At 45.8% G+C, this 22,892-nt stretch overlaps 1 protein-coding gene across 3 annotated transcripts; it reads right to left on the reverse strand.

Moving 5' to 3' along the window:
- Positions 1-86: 86 nt before the first annotated feature.
- Positions 87-22,624, reverse strand: LOC4818153 (Krueppel homolog 1-like). 3 transcript variants are annotated; one of them, XM_001357144.4, is made up of 4 exons: positions 21,250-22,624; positions 3,210-3,913; positions 1,776-3,142; positions 87-1,711 (listed from the first exon to the last, which is right to left on the reverse strand). In XM_001357144.4, the coding sequence occupies exons 2-4, from the start codon at positions 3,894-3,896 to the stop codon at positions 1,375-1,377; spliced, it is 2,391 nt and encodes a 796-aa protein (XP_001357180.4). In that variant the 5' UTR covers positions 3,897-3,913; positions 21,250-22,624; the 3' UTR covers positions 87-1,374. The 3 variants fall into 3 exon arrangements, with proteins under 3 accessions (XP_001357180.4, XP_033235582.1, XP_033235581.1); XM_033379691.1 differs by lacking the exon at positions 21,250-22,624 and adding an exon at positions 5,159-5,589; XM_033379690.1 differs by lacking the exon at positions 21,250-22,624 and adding an exon at positions 4,669-5,083.
- Positions 22,625-22,892: the final 268 nt, after the last annotated feature.

Below are 22,892 nucleotides of genomic sequence, written 5' to 3' on the forward strand. Positions count from 1 at the left end.
GTCTACAGTAGATTCAAATCATTCGAATTTGGACTCACAATTCTCCACATTCAACCCTCCAAATGTACCCATACATCATTTATGTATAATTTTACGCTTCATTTTTATTGAATTCTTTTTTTTTGTAATTTTTGTTTGTTTTCATTCTGCGCTTTTTACTTGCAATATTTGATGCTACAATTTATAACTAAATTATTAACTTAGCGTTTACAAAAAATTATGTATCTGACGCACTTAGAATATATGTTTTTGCAAATGTAATCTTCTGATTTTGTTATTGGTAAATGTTATGTTTGTGTTTCATTAACTTAATTATTCTTGCTTGCTCCTTGCTTATCAGTTCAATATTCTCCGTATTGTATATTTTTGAATTTTTTCGTTTAGCATTTATGTTTGTTATTCAATGACTTCGATTTCGTTTAAATATTTATTATGTATGTTGTATATAAAATATAAAATGCATATCAAATTGTGGTTAAAGGGGAGTCGGATGAATTGATTATGATATCAGGATAATGGGTGGCTGGGGCTTTTCTTTTCAGGGCGATAGGAGGGCGAACACCAAGAAAAAAGAATCTTGTTTGAATGACTTCCAAGATCCAGATCAAGGGGATTTTAAGAGCTCAAACCTATCCATTGAATAGATCCGTCAATCACTTGGGACCTTGGCTAAGCGAAAAGTTAACGCAAAATCCTTCTTCTTTCTCGATGCAGTATAGTTTTGGCGAGCAGAGGTTTAATGTTTTGTTTCTCAGTAATAAATAGGTCTTTAGAATTATAGGTATATGTATGTATGTATATTATGTGCCAATATGGCCCTTATCTTGCATACATATCTCATTATCATTATGTATATTTTTATGTATATATGTATAATCATGCACGTAGCTTATTATTGTTTAGGGGCTGTATTTTGTATGGTTTTAATGGTTGGATCCTCGTTTAGCGTTCTTAAATACGATTCGTTTTAAAGTAGTGATGCTAACTCCTAATACCGACAATGCCAATTGTTGCAATTTGACTAATTAAAAACACAGGGGAGGGGGGACAATATAAACGATATACTAACTGCCAAATCAATTCATTAAAATTCTTTCAAAACAAACATTCAACAAAAATCGATCGTGCGATTGGGGAGTAATATTAATTTTAAAACAAATTTTTCATCAACTTCTTTTTTTATAATACTTTTGGCATTTTCTTTTTCGCTGCTAGAAAACAATTCCATTCCAGACGAGAGATCTACCATTCATAGATGCCATCTCCTCGTCGAACCTCGAACCTCGCGAACCTCAAAAGGAAAATTAAAACTAATTTCAGTTAGAATTTGCTGGACAGTCTTTATGCTGATTTTTGGGGGAGTGGAGGGCCCCACTACGAGGCCTTGGCGAACTGTATGACAGAGTTCATCCTCATCACCTTGGAGTTGTTGATGGCATCCGTTAAGGTCGTCGTAGCCGATGTGGCGCCATCTCCTGCTCCCCCCAGCGCCGCCTGGCTGTTGTTGCTACTATCAGCCTGGCATGCCGTGCCATCGCCCTTGTTCATGTAGTGCTTGCGCTTCCTCAGCGGCAGCGTCATCACATTCCGATCGGCCATCATCAGGGAATCGCTTTCCGGCGAGGAGCTGCGCTCAGGCGACTCTGTGCTGGATCGCAGACCAATGGCTGCCTCCACGCGGCGCACAATGTCAGGATTTGGAAGGGCAGATCTGTGGGGAGAGGTTCGTTATTAGTATGCCTGTTTCTGGAGGAGATTGTAGCTTCAATACTTACTCATACTTGGGCACAGGCGCGTAGCCTTTGTGCAGGCCATGACGTGCCAGATCGCCACGCTTAAAGTGCTCGATGAGCACGGTGGCCTCGTGGGTATCGTCATAGTTGGCCGCCAGATCGCTGACATGCAGCGTGGGCTGTGGCGATGGCGTTGGCTGTGGCTGTGGCACTGCCTCTGGAGGAGGTGAAGCAGCATGTCCACGGCGCAGTTGCATCATTTGCCAGGCAGCGGCATGGACATCCTCATCGTTGACATGGTCCTCATCCTGACGTGCAATACTGGCCGCCTCGAGCAGTGCAGGATTGATGGTTAGGGGCTGTGCCTGTGGCTGTAGCTCCACTAAACTGGGCGTCGCCTGGTAGGGCTGGTAGACCATCGGTGCTGGCGGCTGGCTCTGGCTCTGGCTCTGATTCTGTTGCATGCTCAGATCCGTGGGCAACTCCTCGTCCGTATAGCTGCTGGGGGCGGGCTGGGCACTGGAGACGCCACTGTCCCGACTCAGTGCATCCGTGTCCAATGGCACGGCGGGCAGATATTGGACTGCGGATGGCGGCGGTGAGGCCAGGCTGCTGGCGGATGGCGAGTACGTGGAACTGGGAGAGCTGGGCGATAGTGGGGCCGAAAGGACTGGCACTCCAGTGACGGCCGCCTTGACTGCACGAGGCTGACGTGGTTGGCGAGGCTTCTTCACTGCCGGCGGAGAGCTTGGGGGAGAATTATTGCTGCTCTCAGAATTGCTGGTGAGTCCCTGCGAGGACGACGACGATGCGGAGGAGGTGGAACCCACTGCCGTTGCACCTGCCGCCTCGGCCTCATCGTCGGGTATCTCGTTGGCATGCCCCTTGATGTGGGCCTCCATCTCCTTCTTGTTCTTGAACGTCTCGTCGCAGATGGTGCACTTGTAGCACTTGGATCCGTAGTGTTGCACGCGATGCAGCTTCAGCACGTGATTGTACCCAAAATCCCGGAAGCAGATGTCGCAGTGATAGGGCTTCTCGCCCGTGTGCGTGCGGGAGTGCACCTTGAGCTGTTTGGAGCAGGTGAATCCCTTGCCGCAGCCCGGCTCCGGGCACTTGTACGGCTTCTCGCCCGTGTGGGTGCGCATGTGGATCACCAGCTGTCCGGATTGGATGAAGGTCTTCTCACAGACGGAGCACTTGTGCGGCCGCTCTCCCGTATGGATGCGCATGTGGCGATGCAGCTTTCCCGAATGCTCAAAGGCCCGGCCGCATACGTCACACTTGTACGGACGCTCCTTGGTGTGGATGCGACGGTGCACCTGGAGGTTCTCCTTGACGCTGAATAGCTTATGGCAGAATTCGCACTCGAAGGGACGTTCTCCGGTATGGGTGCGGTAGTGACGGATCTAAAGATGGCAAAGAGAAAGTATTAAGTGGGGATACTCTTTCGAAGAGAGCAGTCACACGACTTACCAGCCTCGCGGGCACTGCGAATGTCTTCTGGCACACATTGCACTGGTACGGATCCGCTCCGGCGGCCACATTCGCCAGTGGCTTGATGGTCGGACTCTTGGGTATGCCCACCGGCAGACCCGCTTCGTTCAGTTCGATGGGTGGCGATGTGGATGCGTGGCCGGGTGCTCCTCCCGCTCCATGGAGTGCCATTTCGGCATTCTTCGCGTGCGACTTCGTGTGCGAAGTGTGGGCCGATTTGCTGCCGAACGTCATGCCGCACTGTTCGCACTTGAACTGTGGCTTCGTGCCGTTCTGCTTGCGCGGCTGCGCAGTGGCAGCGCTGTAGCTGGCGCTTGGCGGAGGCTCTGTCTTGACGCGCTGTGCTGCTGCTGCTGCTGCGGATGCTGCGTGTGGCGTCGTTGTTGTTGTTGTTGTTGTAATACTTTCATGCTGCTGTTGTAACGCCAGCTGATAGCTGTAGCTAACAAACTGCTGTTGTTCCTGGGACTGCTGCTGCTGCAGCTGCATTTGTCGCTGCTGCGGCGTCTGCAGCAGCTCGTAGTGCTCCTGCTGTCCGCCTAGTGGCGCCCCACCAATGCCCGCACTTGGCGTCGCCGTTAATGGGGGCGGCACCTGCAGGCAGAATTGCGTTTGGGCGGGTTGCTCCGTTTTTATGAGCAGCTGGTTAGCGGGATAGTAGACCATATTGGTTGTGGCTGAATCTGGAGAGAGCGAGAGGGGATAAAGAGAAGGGGGATTAGCATTAGGGGTACTACTTGGTGGTTGAATTTCTTAATCAAAGATATTATTTTTTAAGCCACCTATCTATTCTATCATTTTCAACATTTTCGCAAGTCCAGAAAACCCAATGAACCTGCTTTACAGGTTCCGTTCCCATTGATCCCGAGATCCTGCGTCACGGAAAAATAAAAAATAAATGTAACAACGCAAAAAAACCCCCCTCCAAATGTGCGATACCATTTATAATGAGGTACACATGTACGGGTGGTTGGGAAAAGCCTCTAGAGCGTGAGTGGAAAAGGGGTAGTGCGGGGGGGGCAAGGGAAAACCCACCCTGTTACGTTCCTACTACGCACTTTTTCTTGTTATTGCCGGCCGGGGTTTTCCCAGAACCCAAGAAAACTTGACAGAGAGAGGGAGAGGCAGAGCGAAACTGGGGAGGCATTTTCATTCAGAATTACGCATTATAGAAAAATTTCCCTTTTCAGGGATATTTTCAAAAAAGACCTGAAGCTTTCCAACCGGCTTTGCCATGGCTCTCTTTCGCTTTGACGCGGCTCTCTCCCTCTCACTTTTTGTTTACTGTTATGATAAAATAAACCCCCCACACGCACACACCTCCCCCCCCAGTAACGGAACAGCGTATACCAAAACAAAATGGCGTCGCGCGGTGAACGGGGGAGCCCTAAACTTTTCCGGCAGCAAACTTTTCCCGAACCTTCTTTTCGCGTTTTACCTTTTGCATTCGATTTCTTGGGGGCAGCGGCGGTTCCCGACTTTGGCTTCGTCTTGGATATATCCACCAGTTCAGTGCCCGATTTGTGGAGCACATCTTTAATCCATATCTGCTTGGTGGCCCAAGTTTTTGCGTCATTCTTGCTTTCAGTCATCTTCGAGTCTTAATATTTTTTGATTGATTTCTAAAGTCCATTCATTGTTCGCCGGGAAAAGTGTAAATCTTTTCCAGTTTTCAGTTCCATCAGGTTCTTGCGTTAGGAGATCTTTTCGTTTAAATAGTGATAAAGTCCGTATAAAATTGATTCGTTCATTGGGGTTTATAAAAATCAGACTTTAGCAGAATTTTAGTCAGTTTTGTTTGTTCCATCAGTCCTTGGTTTTTCATAAGATTATGCTAGGTTTTATTCTAAGTTTTTTTTTTCAGATTTATTAGTTTTAAAAAATTTATGGATTTATTTCTTTCTTTTAAACAAGAATCTTCATTTGCCGAGTGATTTTCTCTTTGATCAGATTCTTCTTAATGATTTTGATGATTTTCTTCAAATCCTTGGACTGTTGCACGGGATAGGTGTGCTGATAGGCCTGGATATTCTGAGGATGATGCTGCTGCTGCCGCTGCTGGGGATGATGATACTGGTGGTGTCCGCCCTGACCGGTGCTCTTGTTCATGCGCATTTTTCTAAACGATCTCAAGATATCGTTCATTGAGAAATCAGTCATTTTTGTCGATACACACACTTTGCACCGCACAGCAACCGCAACCGCAACCGCCACCGCCACTGGGATATGGATCTCGGATGAGTCGAAAACCGGGGAGTACCGGGAGTGTTCACATTGCCGCACGCGTATCTATGTAGTTCTAGGTCTGATGTTGCAACGGAGACTGGTGGGTGAGTGGCCGAAAAATCTGCCTCGAACCCCCCAAAACCCGAAAACGGGAAAAACCAACCACCAAAAAACCAACAAGAAAATGTTCCCATTTGATCTGAAATTTCCCTTCAAATTGGAAAATTGTTTGAGCGCCGAATGTTCGAAGAGGGACATTTTTGAGTGCGTTTGAGTGAGTTGCAGGGGAATTTCTGGTCAGACCACCGGAATAAATTCTCTATGATTCGGTGCTGGAGTACGGAATGAAATGAGTCATTATAAAATAAATCAAATTCTTATCTCAGCTTATTTCGCAATCTGTCTTAGTCATGATGACTCTGGCGGTTTTAATCTATATAATTCCGGTATCTAAAAGCAACATTCCCCCAAAACAAAATACATAATAAATAAAGACCAAAAATAGCATTCGACTATAGTGCAAACCGTTTGTGGATAAAGATCCATCCTATGGCTGGGGTTTATATATGGCATATGCGTATGCCTTGCACAATGTCGTTTGAAGTGTGGGATTTTTCGAGATCATAAAACGCTATTATGATCGTAAAGCTGGTAATTAGCCGATAATATAGATAGCATCATAAGTACTTTCATTAATTTGTTGTATATGAATGGTATTTATAGCGTCTCAAAGTACATTTATAGAACAGAAAGCTAATCTGAGAGATATACGAGAATTATTAGAAACTTTTCACAGACTGTAATAATCTTTTACTTGTACTTTTCTCTAGGGATTTACCCATCATATCTATATCCTTACTTTTCCCTGAGGATTATCTATTCTATTTCCACGCTTCACTTTACTTTCACTGTAGATCACACAACTAATAACTCATTTGTGCTCGTTCTCCCCACCTCATAGATCTCTCCTCACCAGATATCTATCTATAGAAAGCCAACGACCAAGTTCCACCTTCGACAACTCAAAAAATATGAGAAACCCTCCCAAAAAAAAAAGACACGAAACAACCGGAGAACGAAAAGCAAATGTTCAAAAAACTTTTTTGTGTGGAAGGCAAGTTCAAAAAACTTTTGTCAGCTTTTTTGTTGTTGTTGTTGTGATGTTTATTCGGGCTGTACGTTAAAACTAGCGCAAAAGTTCATTAACATTCGACACAAAAACTATTTCTGTGTGGGTATACGAGAGTATCTGTGTGTGGGGAAACGATCGCTCCGCTCTGCTCTGCTCTGCTCTCCTCTCCTCTCTCTCCTCCATCTCTGTAGTTTCTGAAGGTAAGACCAGAACAACAAAACACCGAAAATGCTTCAGAGGAAAAATACATTTATCTATTATGAGGTTGAAAGCAAACCAAAAGCTCCGTGCACCGTGCAACGCATGGCACGGTCAATGATCGGATGTTAGGATGGATGGGTGGATGGTTCGTTGTTGCCGAGCAGAGATAGAGATACTAGGAAAGAGAGAAGTGGCGGAGAACTCTCCCGCTTCTGTCTCATATCTCTCGCCGCCATATTGACCGAGTCGAAGTGCCGTTATTTTGTTGGGATAGCTCTGAAATGGAGCGGCTTTTGAAACTGGTCTTGGGATCGTGTTGTAGCTGGGCGTTTAAGGCATGAGGTGTAGGACGGTGGGTTTTAATGATCATGTTTGGATAGATCAGTAAAGTTGCTTGACGGGAAGACCTTTTATAAAAGAGATAACTTATGTTTTGGATGGGTAATGAGATGTACTTCCAAAAGAAGTATTTTAATGAAAATTTGCCAGTTTTCAACAGTTTCCTCTGCATTCTAGTGGTAGAATTATAGATTGCACTGCTAGCACCCATAAAATACTAGCCAAAATCGAATCCAAATGAAATATACAAACAGAAATAGTACTCAAATCATCCATACTTCCCAGAAACGTTCCATTAAATACCTAATACGTTGCTTAGTTATGGATGATGAAATCATAAAGCTAAACTAATGATGCACCTTAGACCCTTAATCAGTATTAAATATTTTCCCCCCTTCGTGACTATTTATATCCCACCCAAAATCCACTTAAGCTTCCATAAACACCCCGACCCTCACAGGTACACCTAAATCTACAGATTCCCCCCGCTCTCTGCCCGCTGCTCTACCTATTCGTAGGTGTATGATATGGTATGGGGTTTGTTGAGTCTGGGTCTGGGTCTGTGGCTGTGACGGGGCTTGGTGTTCGTTTTGGGTTTCTTCTTTCGTGGACTTTTGATGGGGTCAATGAACATTTAAATATAAGCAAATTGTAAGCTTTTTCATTCTCTCTCCCGCGGCTTCATTCACCATTTGTTTATGTATTTATTTCTGGGTATTTTCTGTGCTCTGCTCTGTCCCCGCATATCCATTACAGCAATCGGAGCGCAGCGCACTTATTTGTATGACTTTTCACTAGCTTTCGGTTTAATAAAAACAAAGTTCGATGAGCCCACGCGATAAGATAGAGCTAGAGAACTAGAGGTTCGGTTGTCCATTTTAGTACGATTCTTTGTGGGAAATCTCAATATACTCAATGAATAAACTATTTGCTGTAGCTCTTCAAAACGGAAGAAACTATGGGAGCGATAAGATAATGATACTCGTGGCAAAGGGGCGTAGCTCGGAAATTCCCATGGGTTGACATTTATAAGGAAGTGCAGTGTTTTTATGTGTGGAAAATCCCCCTGCTAATGGGGTTTCCTTGGGAAATCTCTGGGGGAACTATCAAAACAATAAACGAAGGCTATCTTTGGGGGCAAGAGCTTTTCAGATCGATGATTCCTATGGCAAATATATGCATAATAAATATTTACTTCGATACCCTTTTTGGTTTACAAATATCAATGTTATATTCTAAGATGGAATATTCCTAGAAAGTAAACTATATTTTTGGTGTATAACGAGTAGAGGCTACATGGGTATATATATTTTTATTTATATTGCGAAGGTCTAGACACGAAGTCTGACTTTGGGCTGCGCTGCCGCGGCCGCTGCTTCTGCTTCTGCCGCTGCCCCTGCCACCTTCGGCAGCGACGCAGCTGTTAGGCCACGCACATTTTGCGTGGGGGCGACAGCGGTTGGCCTAGGTCAAAAAGCAAGCAAGCAGCGCGTCGGGCGAGTAATCAGCGAGCGAGAGTGTGGTGTGAGAGAGAGAGGTCGAGAGCACAATCAAACTGTAAATGACGCAGCACAGTAGGAGGAGAGGGATGGGGAGAGCACATTAGCAAGAGATGGAGAGGGCTGTCGCGCGTGCACATAATATAATGACAGATCTAGAAATTGTGGCGTAATGGAATCATCCAACATTTCGATATCTGGCGAAATTTAATATTTTTCCATGGAAAATGCAACAAATTTTGCAGGAAAACTTAAAGCTTCATGCAGCCACCTACCCCCAATGACAGGTTTTCACTTTTTTTAGCAAGAAAATGGCGCATCAGGCACAACCTTCCCTTTCGTTTGACATTCCTCCTCCCCCAGGCAGGCGACAGGGGCCCACCCACGGCTGCGCTGCTCTGCTGCTGCAACAACAGGCTTACTCATGACAAACCAGAAAAAGAGAGAGAGAGAGACAGTGGGAGAGGGGGAGAGTGCTGCTGCCGATGTTGCTAGCACGCGCATTGCTGTCTCTGACGTCGAAAACTCATGCACGGCCTCCTTATGGCAACGCCATGCTGAGAGCTGTTTCGTGCGCGTGTCGAAAACATTTTCACGCCCTCCACGTGTAGTTCAAGTTCAAGACAACAACGAGAACGAAACGAAGCGAGGCGAGGCGACTGTGTGGTAGTATGGGAGTGCGAATGGCGACATTGAGAGTGTGAGAGTGCAGCAAAAGCTTGACGCTGCTGCTAACGCTAGCTGTGCAGCTGGCGCTGGCAGAGCAGTGCAGTCAGGCCTCTGTGTGTGTGTGAGTGCACGCAGTACAGGGCCTCTGTATGAGTGTTGGTGTGTGCATGGAATCGGCCTCTATGTGTGAGTGCACGATTTTTGCATTGCATACTTTTTTAAACCTTTTTGTGTGAAGAATTATTCATTTATATAATTTCGAAAGATGAGTATTCCCAGGTTTGGTTGCAAAATTCTAGAATATTACTGCGTTGAAGCTTTAGGACATGCAAACCGCTCCACAGAAAAACGCTTCCCTCAACAGAAAAACGACATATCTAGCAGCAGGCAGCCAACCTCATTCCAACATTTGCCATACAAAAGGGTCAACGAACTACTCGTTCAACACAACACCAACAAAAAAGCTCAACGATATTTTGTTCGAAAAATGTAAAGAAAAGAAATCCGAAAACAAATTGAGCATGTGTTGGTGTGTGTAAGTGAGAGAGAGAAAGAGAGATGTTCTTTCATTTTGTCGAAATTTCAGCTGCTGCTTGGCGGACTGTGGGGGGGCTTCAGGGGAGACCCCGAACGATCGTGCCTGTAGCAGCAACAACAACCACAGTCAATACATAAAATTTTGTGAAAACCTCAAAAATAAATACAATAAAAATACTTGTACATACGAGTACAATCCACAAAAAATACCAACAGGCAGAAGAGACAGTTTCAAAGACTAGGAGAAACCACAACGAAGCTCTGGATACCCTTAAAGAGCGAAATTTGGCTGGGAAAAGCCTGGAAAAGGGAAATTCTTTGGGTTCTGTAAAACCTTAAGTAGTGAATTTTGAGGGTTACCTTCTCTGCGGTTCAAACTTCTGCTTAAAGTTATAATACCCTCTCGGAAAGGTGCAACATCGAAAAAGGAGGCGGCATGCACAAGTGTTTTCTTTTTTCTTTCTTCTTTCCTCCTTTTGTCCGCTGCAAGCAGCAAAAGGGGTGAAAGAAAGAGGATGGAAGGAGCGCAGACATACACTTTACTTAACATTTTTGTACTTTATACGTTCTTCGTGCTTGTTCTTATTCTCGAAATAAATTTGAACATGTTTATGACATTTTAAAAATAATCAGCAAATGAATGACGCCAGACGGACGACGGGCCCAGGTGATATATATATTTTTTTTTTTTTGGTGGGGGGAGTGCCAGACGGTCTTTGGAAATTTTCGGGAACTGCATTTTGGCAGCAGAACGGGTTTCAGAGATGGGGAAATGGGTATGGGGATGAGATCTGGGAGCTTCCGGGCAATGAAAATAACTTTGGTGATTAACAATTTTTGAAAGGGCGTATCCCAGGGGGCGTGTGTTTTCCAAACTGGTTCAATCTTTGTTCAATTTGAGTTCGGATATGCATTTCCTCGAAGGCTTGAGATCTCTCGCTGTGTTTTATTTTCGTTAAAGGGGAATGTCTTCGAGTATCCCTTAAAATTCGCATTTATTTAAACCTTCTTGTGGTTGGTTCCTTTCAAAACCCAATTGTTTCAATTGAAATTCAATTTCCGTTCTCGTTTCCGTTGTGTTTCATCGAAAATTACATTTCGGTGAGCGGCACCCACGATTTGCAGCTCCCGAGTGCGTCATGTGCCATTCATGGGGTGAGACATCCGTCCACCGATTTCTTGCATTCTTGCAATTTATTTTAAACTAATCCGAATCCGAATCCGAAACAGTCACTCGCCAAAAGAGATCCCCAAAACAAAAAACTACTATATACCGTCGAACGCATATAGAAATATCGCGTGTTTTTTTTTTTGGCAAAAACACGTTTGGCAGGTTGTTTGCCAAATAAAAACCTGAATCGATGGTTAGACATTTGGGTTCTTTGCTCAATTATCACTGACCAAACCTAAGCGGCAAAATGTTATCAACAGATCATCACACATGTATTATTTCGCAAGCTCCCTTAGAAATCAGTGCGCTGTGTGATTGTTGCTTTTATTCTTGCTTAATCGGAGCACAATGCAATCAAGTCCCAGCTCATTTTTAGTGAGCGCCCGCTAATTGAGTGCCAGAGAGGGACAGTCGTACTGCAGAGCGGAGAGCCGACGATTCCGCCTTGAACTTGAATTCCAGCAACTGCGGCGGCAGGCAGCGCAGTAGCAGCAGTGACGGCTGCAGCAGTGGCCTTCAAATGAAGTTCGGTACAGTGAACACTCGGACAAGCCCAAAAATTGAAAACACTCAAGGAAGGGGTAACATCGGGCAACACACGAAGATGTGATACCCTTTAAAATGCAGCGTGGCTATGGAAACCCATAATATACATACATATGCCCTGCAGATATGCCCTGTATTTCTCTGCTGTTTCTTTTGAGTCGCAAACTTCTTTTCGAACACATAATACCTAATATACATAATATACATACATAATATGTACAGCCAACGACCAGCGTCAAAAAGTGACGCGACGCGTCGCTGCTGCAGTCTTGTCCTTGAACTTGGCAAACATTTTTATTGTTGTATTTTCTTCTTTTTGCACAGCCAAAGGACACATACATACACACATACACACACGCGTGCAAAGCTGGCAGACAATCTGTGTATTCTAGTGAGTGCGGTCGTGTTTTTAAATCGTTCCGTATAATTCAGTGGAAAACGTCGGAAGTTAGCCTGGAAAAGAGGCAAAGAGTAGTTAGCGCGAGCCATAGTAGTGCTGCGTTACTTACCTGCGCGGAACGCAAGTCCGCAAGCAGAGAAGCGGCCACCTGGCCAATAGTACTGGCCGAAATCCCAGTGGGACGCCGTCGAGCCATAGGCCGAAGGGGGGGAAGGAGGAGCAGGTAAGTGCCTGTTTTCCTATTCTTCTTCGCTGTGATTCTTGGCGCCACTTGTTGGTTGCTGCTTTCTTTTTGTTTTTGGGCAAAATTGGCCAAGCACACCGCAAGTGGTGTTGGAAAACGACGGAAGAACAGCTGACTGGAGGCTAAGTGCTGGAAAGCGACAGCGTCTGGCCAATAGAGGGCGCGGCCGCAGCAACCGGAGTTGCCAGATCAACGGCCAGATCGGAGATGAGCGATCAGCGGGAACAAGCTGCGGCTTGCAGCACTCCGCTGACAAGCTCATTCGCCTGGGATGAGGAGAATCCCTTTCGCCGGAGAAATGCTCTGGCGCGATCGCCAAATCAGCCGGCGGAAGCAGTGGAGGAGCGCGCAAGATCCTCTCCTCCAACGCTGCAGCGCCCCCAAGAGGAGCAAGCAGACCCGAAGGAGAGGGCCATGGCGCATTTGGCGAGCTTGGGCCAAAAGGCCAGAGAGTTGAGGAAGCTGATGGTGCTCCCAAAGAGGTCCATCACGAACCCAATGAGGGATCTGGTGGACGAGATCGAATATCTGCAGCGAGAGTTGGAATCGTGCTGGCAGGCGATCTCTGCGGAGCAGGCTGTAGCCAAGGTTGCACAGCCGGCAGTGACGGAGAGGGCGGGAAAGAGGGCACGGCCAGAGCCCAGGAACACCACCCACCCGTCCCCGTCCCCGTCCCCAAGACCGAAGAAGCCAAAACATGGACCCAAGAAGTCAAAAAAAACGGAGAAGAAGCCGCAGGAAGGCCAAATGAGGGACGCCGTAGCTCGCAAGGGACCGGAGGACGCCCCAAAGGAGCAAGAGGTAGGGTGGGTAAAGGTCGTAGCCAGGCAAAGGCCAAAGCCAAAGCAGCAGCAACGACCAAGACCGCCACGCAGCGATGCAATAGTCATCGCCGCCACCGGCACTGTCTCTTATGCAGACATCCTAAGGAAGGTCAAGACAGAGCCAAGTCTTAAAAAGCTAGGGCAATCGGTGCAAGGGGTGCGACGCACAGCAAAAGGAGAGCTGTTGCTGATGCTGGAAAAATCGGCGGACCCGAGAACCCAAGAGATGCAGGCAGCAGTCAAGGAAGCGCTAGGAAGCACGGTTGAAGTAAGGAGTCTTACCGAAACTGTCATCTTGGAGGTAAGGGACATAGACGAAGTGTCCACCCAAGAGGAAGTCCTAGCGGAACTCAAAGCGCAGGCAGGGGTGGAAATATGCGAGGCCGCAGCCATCTCCATCAGACCAGCCTATAGGAGCACGCAGACCCTGACCCTGAAAGTTCCACCGGCTATAGCAAAGCCCCTCCTGGAGAAAGGAAGAATTCGCCTGGGGTGGGGGTATTGCAGAATACGACCCAAGTCAACTCCCCGAAGATGCTACAAGTGCATGGAGTTTGGCCACATCGCGCCTAATTGTAAGAGCAGCCAAGACTTCACGAAGTGCTGCTACAATTGCGCAGGAGCCGACCACCAGGCCAAGGATTGCAAAGACGAACCAAGTTGTATTCTTTGCAAGCGCCACCGGGTGAAGGACCCGAAGCACCAAACGACGAGTTCGAGGTGCCCGCAGTACCAAAAGGCGATGCAGCAAATGAAGGATAGATGAAAATCATCCAACTAAACCTCAACCACTGCGAGATGGCACAGCAGCTGCTGGACCAGACAATAAGGGAGCACCGTATAGATGTAGCAGTCATAAGCGAGCAATACCGGAATCGCAACTCGGGAGAGTGGATTGCTGACTCGAGCAAGAAGGCAGCGATATGGAGCTGTGCGAGTCCCACACAGCAATTACTGCAAACATACGTCGGAGACGGATTCGCCAGAGCCCGGATAAATGGAGTTCACATATATAGCTGCTACCTGCCCCCGAGCCTCAGCCTACAGCAGGCGACGCAGGCACTGGAAAGGATTGCTGAAGACGCGCGGGAGAAACACCCTACGCTCATAGCCGGCGATTTCAACGCTTGGGCGACGGAGTGGGGATGCCCGAGAACGAACCCAAGGGGACAGGCACTCCTAGAATGCTTTGCGACGTTGGATGCCGTACTGCTGAACACAGGCACACAGCAGACGTTCGGCAGAGCTGGAACGGGGTCTATAATAGACCTTACGTTCGTGAGCAGCAGCCTCAGCCGCAGGACAACGTGGGAAGTTAGTGGCTTATACACCGGGAGTGACCACCAAGCCCTCATATGTGAAATCCAGGAAGCGGGCGCACCTAACCCGTTCATTGGCAAGCGGATCGGTTATAAGACCGAAACGCTAGAGCCGGATATGGTCCGGGCCATGTTTGAGGACTACGAGACCAACGGTACGGCTGAAGAGAGAGCAAGCCAACTGGCTATACATACGCTGGAAGCATGTGATGCCTCCATGCTAAGGAAAGGAAGAAGCCTGAACAACCGCAGGCCAGCTTATTGGTGGAACGCTGCAATAGGTAGCGCCAGGCAGGAGTGCCAGCGGAAAAGACGACTGTACCAGCGTTCGAGAGGTTCCCCGGAATTCGAGAGGCTCCAAGGAGAATATAAGGAAAGCAGACGCTGCTTGAAGAGGCAGATCAAAGATGCCAAGCGCAAATGCTTCGAAAAGCTCTGCGATGACGCAGATGCGAACCCTTGGGGCTACGCATACAGGCTGGTAATGAAGAGACTGCGAGTGTTCAGTCCCCCGCCGCCAATGTGTGCAGATCTGCTGGTTAACATAGTAGAAACCCTATTCCCAGAGAAAGTGGCAGGCCAGAGGGTGATGGATAGAATACCGCCACCTGAAATAGAAGCCACCACGGGAGCAGAAGTCCTCGAAGCTCTACAACGGATAAAGAACGGCAAAGCACCAGGACCTGATGGGGTCCCAAATGCCGTTCTCCGCACGGCTATTGAGACCAATCCACAAATGTACGTGGATTTATTCAATGCGTGCATGTCCGAAGGGACCTTCCCCAGACCATGGAAGCGACAGCGGCTAGTCCTCTTACCCAAGGGGAACAAGCCGACCGAGGAGCCATCATCCTATAGACCACTCTGCATGCTCGACACAGTGGGTAAGATCCTCGAGCGCATAATCCACACCAGGCTGGAGAAGGCAGTAACGCGTCAGCTCTCACCGAGACAGCACGGGTTTCGCAAAGGCAGGTCCACGGTGGACGCAATCGGCGAGGTATGTGAGATAGCAAAGCGAGCTATCGATGGCACCCGGTGGATGTACGGGACCAAAGAGTATTGCATAGTGGCAACACTCGATGTCCAAAATGCATTCAACTCTGCCAATTGGGACCACATACTAGAAGAACTGAGAAACTTTCAAGTACCGCCGTATCTGCAGAATATCATCGCGGACTACCTAAGAGACCGATTGCTCATATATGAGACGGATAAGGGGACACGTGAGCACCAAATCACTGGAGGAGTTCCCCAAGGATCGGTCCTCGGCCCGCTGCTGTGGAACATCATGTATGATGGAATCCTCAAGATGGATATGCCAATGGGCGCAACGGTGATAGGCTTTGCCGACGACATAGCAATAGTCGTAGTGGCAAAACAGAAAGAAGCGGCGGAAGAAATCTGCAACGACGCGGTAGAGAGAGCCAGAACATGGCTATCAGGGAGGGATCTCGCATTAGCCACCCACAAAACGGAGGCGGTGCTCATAAGCAGTAGGAAAGTAGTGGAGACGGCCACGATCCGAGTAGGAGACTGCACTATTAGCTCCAGTCCAAGCCTGAAGTACCTGGGGGTCATGATTGACCACAGACTCAGCTTCAAGCATCACATGGCGTATGCAAGCAGCAAAGCAGGAAAGACGGCAGCGGCCCTATCCCGCATCATGGCCAACACCGGAGGCCCGAAACAGCCAAGGCGAAAGCTACTAGCGAGCGTAGTTGGCTCAACGCTAATGTACGCGGCACCAATATGGGTTGATGCAATGAAGCATAAAACATATGCCCGAGAATGCAACGCAGTCCAGAGGCTGTGTGCCCTGAGGGTGTGTTGCGCATTCAGAACGGTATCCCAAGACGCCGCGCTTGTGGTAGCAGGAATGATTCCCATCCATCTGCTGGCAAGTGAAGCCGCAGGAATCAGGGCACAGCGAACCCTGGGGACTACGGACCAGGACACCAGAGGTGCCTTAAGGCAGCGCACAATCCTGCAATGGCAAGATTCGTGGGATAACAGCAGCAAAGGGCGATGGACCCATAGGCTAATCCCAGACCTGAAGAGTTGGCTGAACCGTAGCCATGGACAAGTGGAGTATCACCTGACACAACTGCTGACAGGACACGGTTGCTTTAAAGCCTACCTGCATAGGTTTAAGCACGAGGACGACCCCTTCTGCGTGGTCTGCGCAGGGGTCATCGAAGACGCAGAGCACTGCTTCTTCGAATGTCCAAGATTTCGGCAAGAACGAGAGGATCTAAGCAACAAGCTTGGAAGAATGCCAACGGTGACAAACCTGGCAGAATGCCTGCTGGAGTCGGAAGGAAACTGGGCCGCGATTAGATTCATGGCCGTAACCATGGCTAACAAACTGCGTCGCGAAGAAAGAGCACGCAATGCTAGGAGATAAAGGATAAAGGAGATTGTTAAGAGAAGAGCCCTACGGGCATCTCCCCCCGGCGAAGTAATATCTCGCGACAGTACCGCCGGGATCCGGGATAGGTGTGGTTGGTTTTAGAGCGGTTAGAGTCCCTCACTTCGGCTTCGGCTGAGTCGGCATGAAGCTTTCCTGTAGTCACACAACAACAAAAAAAAAAAAAAAAAAAAAAAAAAAAAAAACGCGTGCAAAGCTGCTTCAAATGCGAGGAGCAGAGGCGCAGCAGAACGAACCACAACTGCAGCAGCTGCAACGCTGACCGAGGCAGCGGCAGAGGAGGGCGCAACGCAATGCCAATGCATGCATTGTTCCTATAGGGCTTCCATATGGAAAATATTTTTTATATAATTTAATAAAAAAGGTAAATACATGCACATATATTCTATATAGAATTCACGAAGGATTCACAATAAATTTTTCCAATTTTAGCAAACATAAACGTCTGTTTAGACCATTATTCTTTATAAGATTTGTTGGAATTATAAAAACACTGATATTCTATTATAATTGCAGCTTTTTGAACCAAAGATCAAATCCTTTGATAAGATCTTAAGATAAACTCTACCAATTCTTTGCACAACGAATTTCAAAGCTAAAACAAAGTATCCATGGACTGGTTTCCGGGCGAATACCTTATCAGAGGCATTTCCGACACGTGTTGACTGTTGGGATTTCTAAGAATGAACGTCCCATGTTCCCATGTGGCGGTTATCAAACCACGGCGACAACAAATATTTATTCTTTATGGAAATTCCAAATAAAAACTGAGACCAAACTGAAAAAGCAACAAATTACTGACCACAGAAAACTTTTTCGCACAAAATAAAAAATAATATAGCATAGGGGTGGGGGAGGGGGAGGGGCAGAGCGAGGGAGGGGCGAAGATCGAGTCGAGTCATTTGGCAATTAGAACAAAGAAATAAGAATGAAAACAGAAACTGCTATAAAATTTGTTAACCAAGGTCAACATTTTTGTTGTTGTATTTTTCAAGCATTTATATAAGTACCAAAAAAACAGCCACAAATCAGAGATAGAGAGGGAGAGGGAGAGTGGAAAAATAGGGATACACACAGACATATACTACACGATGAGTATCATGAGAACTTGATAAACAAACAGGCAATAGAATCAACAAAAACTTTAAAGAAAACGCTCCCAGCAACGATACCAATTTTGAGCAAACGCAAGCACAACAAGTAAGAGAGGTAGTAGGGTAGTAGATGGGGTATTTGCACTCAACGATACCCATTACTTGGAGGTATCAGGTGTGCCTTTTTAATAAACGTTATTTCAATGAGACTACACAAAAACCTCTCTCTCTCTCTCTCTCTCTAGCCAAATCACTCCTTTTGAGGTCTCGGATACCCTTTCCTCCTCCTGCTACAAGCCACTAAACGGTGACACCCCTTCAACATCCACAAGCTTACTACGGGGTATAAAAATATGGCGGATTTGTCAGTAGGTAGAACGAGTAGAGGCCGTGATGAGGGTGCCTGCTGCCTGCCTGCCTACAGATACACAAATTTTTTGGCAGCACACACACACACCCGCAAACATTGACAAATTTGTGTGTACACAGATACTCGATGAACATTACGCATGTCTGCGAACCGGCTTTTTCATTTTTTTGGCGTTAGAATACACTCCGCTCCGACGACAGAGCTGTGTATGTATCCCTAGCCAGATACTCGTATCCAAAAACAAAAAACAAAAAAAACAAATGTTTATTGTTGTTGCCTGTGTGCGTTTCAATACGAAACATAATGGGGTAGGCTGGTCGGGTCGGGTCTGGTGTTTAATAAAGGTCTCTGGTCTCCCTCTATCTGGTTACGGTGTTTCCTCCCGCTCACGAGCTTGTCATGTGATGTCTCCTACCCCACCCCACCCCCCTTCTTGATAGGCGGAAGTTTCGTTTGTGAATTAACCGAATTGTCAAAAATGTAATGAACATTTTCTCTATACAGTCCGATAAGGCTTTCTTTTACTGCGGTTGTGTGCCTTCAATGGTATTTTATGATGGAGATAAAACACTTGAAAAACTTTGTTGCTCCTTGGAGTTCTATAAATATCGGTGTTAATTATATTGGCTATGCCCGTTGCAGTCTCAAGAGCGCCAAAAATACTCGTGAGAGCGATTATTTTGACCATAAAGACGGGGTTCAAAGATGAAAAGTACGATAAATGATTTACAGAGTGAATTATATGACATAATATCGTGACTATTGTCAAGGTTCTGGTAATGGCAAATCAATTTCATTGATAGCTTAAGCTTTTTGGTAAACAAACTGAGTTGAAAGCTTTGACTTTGCGCATATTTCGGGAACTGAATTTCTTCGATAAGGAATGCATAGTAAAAGAACCTTGAATTAGTTTAAGATCAAGAGAACATTCATTCTCTCCCCCTAGTTTGATCCAATTTATCATTCTGATATATCCAGATAGAAGTTATCGGACCCACATGTATTCATTATCTATCTGAAACATTTCCGCCCACCAATTCATGAGTTTCCCCATTCATAATGACTAGCCAAAAAAAAAGTACAGCAGCACATAAGCAGATTCGCTATCGACGGGAAGCACTACTTCCTCATAGACTGGCATCCAACTAGAGTTAAGAGAGATAATTTAAGCACGGTTCTGATGCCATTCCATTCATAAAAGAAGGGCAGAGCTGCTCCCACACGATTTTTAGGTACAATTTGAATATCGTCGGAGCAGGTGATAAGCGTTCCGCAGTCGACTGCGCCGATAACTGTCAACAGGTGGAACGTGAATGAACGCAGCTACGACAACCCAAGAACCCGGACCAGCTCGACCCGAAACGACGAAGAGGCAAAAATTATATATAGTATATCAACTCTGGCGAATATTATTTTTTTCGCGATAGCGATAACAGCATTAACTTTTGTGTTCTTTTGTTCGATAATCGTTATACTTTTTGTGATTTTTGTTGCTGCTGTTGTTTCCCAGCGACAACAATTTCCTGTGCACATAAATACCTCAATATCAGTTTCCAGAGATTAAAAAAAGAAACGATAGAAATGCTCGAAATTTTTTGCCAGTTAATGTTATTTTGTGATTTGTTGTTTTTGTTTATGTATTCCCTCGGGGCCTGACGCTGCCACTGACCTTCAGACACGAAATTAGCTAAATATCTTTTAGATAAAATTCGCCATACAATAATAGTACAGTGCGTTTCGGTACTAGATAGGCAGCTGCAAAGATCCATTTGTGGCGAAAAGGTTATCATATTATTATGGAATATTTCCAGATGGAATATTTCTAGTTTTCGGATGAGGTCTCTTATGAAAGTAATTTATCGCAAACAGCCAGCTTCTTAATCGATTAACTGCGATAAACCCTTTGATTTCGCATCGTCATGAAAGCTTTGATTATTAAGTAATACTCGAAAATACTTATATTAATAATGTATTCATTTAATCTCTCACTGTTCGAGTGCGTAATCCTTAATGACAACGATTTATACCTCTCCATTTCTATCAGTTGGATCTTCAAGACGAATCACGCGTGTGGCCGGCCGCACTATCACGTTTATAACGCAGGTCTCATGATCCTGTCAAGTGGCTAGGTTAAGACCCCTTTAAAGTGACTCACACCCGAAACTGGGTGACTCACGAATACTTAGGAAACCCCTCTGGAACATCCATCGAGTCATTATCAAAATTCGAATTCGTAGAGCGATATAATATAGTACATTTCTAATGAATATATTGGCCTACTGTCATGATGACTCAAAAGGGGGACGATTCTTAGGCTAATTAAGAGTTGAGTCACCCAGGAATCGGTTTAGAACAGGTGGCCCTGTTTCAAGCGTTTAGGGGGTGTGTGTCTTTGTTTTTTTCCAAGAGTCACTACAGCGATGCATTGCGGTAATCGATGAAATAACCACCGGGTATCATGCATGCATCATGGGGCGTATGTGTGATTTTTACTCTGATTGCTCATTTATAGATCTATTATGATACCATTTTTGCGGCCTATCATTGACGTAATGACTTTGGGTTTGACGTAGGTTCAGAGACACACAAACGGGAATTCTTTTTGAGGAGAGTTTCTATTTGAATTGCGTATACGCAGGGTTAGCCAAAACAGGTTAAAGAATGTCGTTATTCAATACAATTTCCGTGTAACAAACACCCACAAACTTAATTGGTATTTTCTTTTGTAGAAGGGAGATTTCTTCCCTAAGGTCTTGTCCTTTAGAACGTTATCCTTGAATATGGTTTTTGGGGAGTGTATGCATAATTTTTAAGAGACTGACTAATTTTTTCGGCCAATATAGAGCAAAAAATGTCGTTTTAAGGACACTTAAGAAAGTTGTCCTTCCAAAAGGACAACAAAGATATTTTTGAAGCTAGGACAAATTTGTTTAGTTGAAAGATCGGTTTTAAAAGATTCCCTTTATAAAAACCTTAATTTTAGAGATTTTTGGATTCATTTCTAAAACAAAACTCACCATAAAATTGAACAGAGAAATCCACAAAACTCAGTTTGATTTTCCTCCTTGAAGGCAAATGTTGGTAATCCCAAAAGTTGGCTTGCGGCTGGTTCACGTTCGAAGAAATTGCTTTCGATTTTTCAGACACTTGTTGTGGGCGGGTAGGGGGGGGTGTGTATTATTGTTACGATTGTTTTGTGGGAGTCGCGCGTCCAAACCCGCGAATCGACAAGCGGCAAGTGTTTCTCATCCAGAACTTGATTCACTTTGTCGCGTTCTTCAGTCGGAATCGGAATGGGAATCGTAATCGCTGCCGCTGCGTCTCTGCGTCTCTGCGCCGATGTTCTCTTTTCAGTCGCGCCGAACACGTCTGCACTTGACGCTGACCAACAATATTTTGTGGCGGGTTTGCGTTGGAGACCAGACCGTTAGAACAGGAACATGTCTTTGCGAGCGAGTCGAGCGATCGCCGAGAGCGAGAGCGAGAGAGACGGTTCTTAAACGCGTTCGGGGGACGTTCGGGCCGTTCGGGTCTCACTCGCTGGTGATTCGGCTCGTTAGCTGCCTCTCGCCTGCTGCTGCCTTTGATATTGTTATAAAATTATTATCAAGTTGAAAATTGTATTTCGTTTTTGCGCTCGTCTCTGAAAATTTGTGTCGAGTTGTTGCTTTTTTTGATTTATTTCCGTATATGCTGTAGGTTCTGGTCACGAGTAGGTGTTTGTGTGTGTGTGTTTGTTTCTGTCTGATTGGAATTTACTATCTGCTGAGCAACTACGATTTGGTTGTTGTTGTTTCTGTTTCTGTTTCTGTCGTATTGCGCACATTCACACGCCACTATGAACAGTATTGACCTAGGTTATATACACATATGTACGAGTACTTATGTATTGCTGGGCCTACTATATACTTGTGGGTTTGCAATGAGAAAGGGAGCTTTGAGGCCTTCTCTTTGTTATTATTATTTTCATTTGATTTGTAGCACTTTTTTGTATGCTATTTTTTAGAATTTTAGAAATCTCTAGGCTTTTAGTGCACTTTTCTGGGGTTATTTTCTGTTTTATTTGATTTGTTGCCCTTTAGTTAGAGGAAGTTAAATTAGGTTTGTAATCAGTCTTTTGGTATTAATTACACACACACTCGCGTATGAATATATTCTGGGAAATTGCACTTTTGTTGTTGTATGCCTAACCTTGAACTTATGGATTTTTCTTTCTCTGCTTTTGGTTACAATTTTTCTTCTATTAAGGCAAACGAGATCAATTGATTTTTCAGTAATTTACAGCTGTTTTTTTCACGGTTACACAGTTAAAAAAACTTGCTAATACTACTCGAAGTTGTTCCGTTACTGCTGTTGCTTGCTGTTGCTGCCGCGGTTCGTCGAGAAATACGAGAGATACGAGAACGGCCGCGAACGAATTTTGCGCCGAGAACAAAGCTGACTGCGGCAGCGACTGTGGCAGCGACGGCGGCAGCGGCGCTGACGTTGGTATTGACTTTGGGCAGAATGAAAGCTCTGCGTGTGTGTGTGTGTGTGTGTTTGCGTGTGCTAACCGGCATTTGCAGCAGCAGCTGCCTCTCACGCACACGCCTACTATGTACGAGTATAGATGTGTGTATGTATTTGGCAATTGCTTTTTTCTGCCTGCTGCTCTCTGCTC

The sequence above is a fragment of the Drosophila pseudoobscura genome, chromosome 4, assembly GCF_009870125.1.
Source record: "Drosophila pseudoobscura strain MV-25-SWS-2005 chromosome 4, UCI_Dpse_MV25, whole genome shotgun sequence".
Taxonomy (NCBI): domain Eukaryota; kingdom Metazoa; phylum Arthropoda; class Insecta; order Diptera; family Drosophilidae; genus Drosophila; species Drosophila pseudoobscura.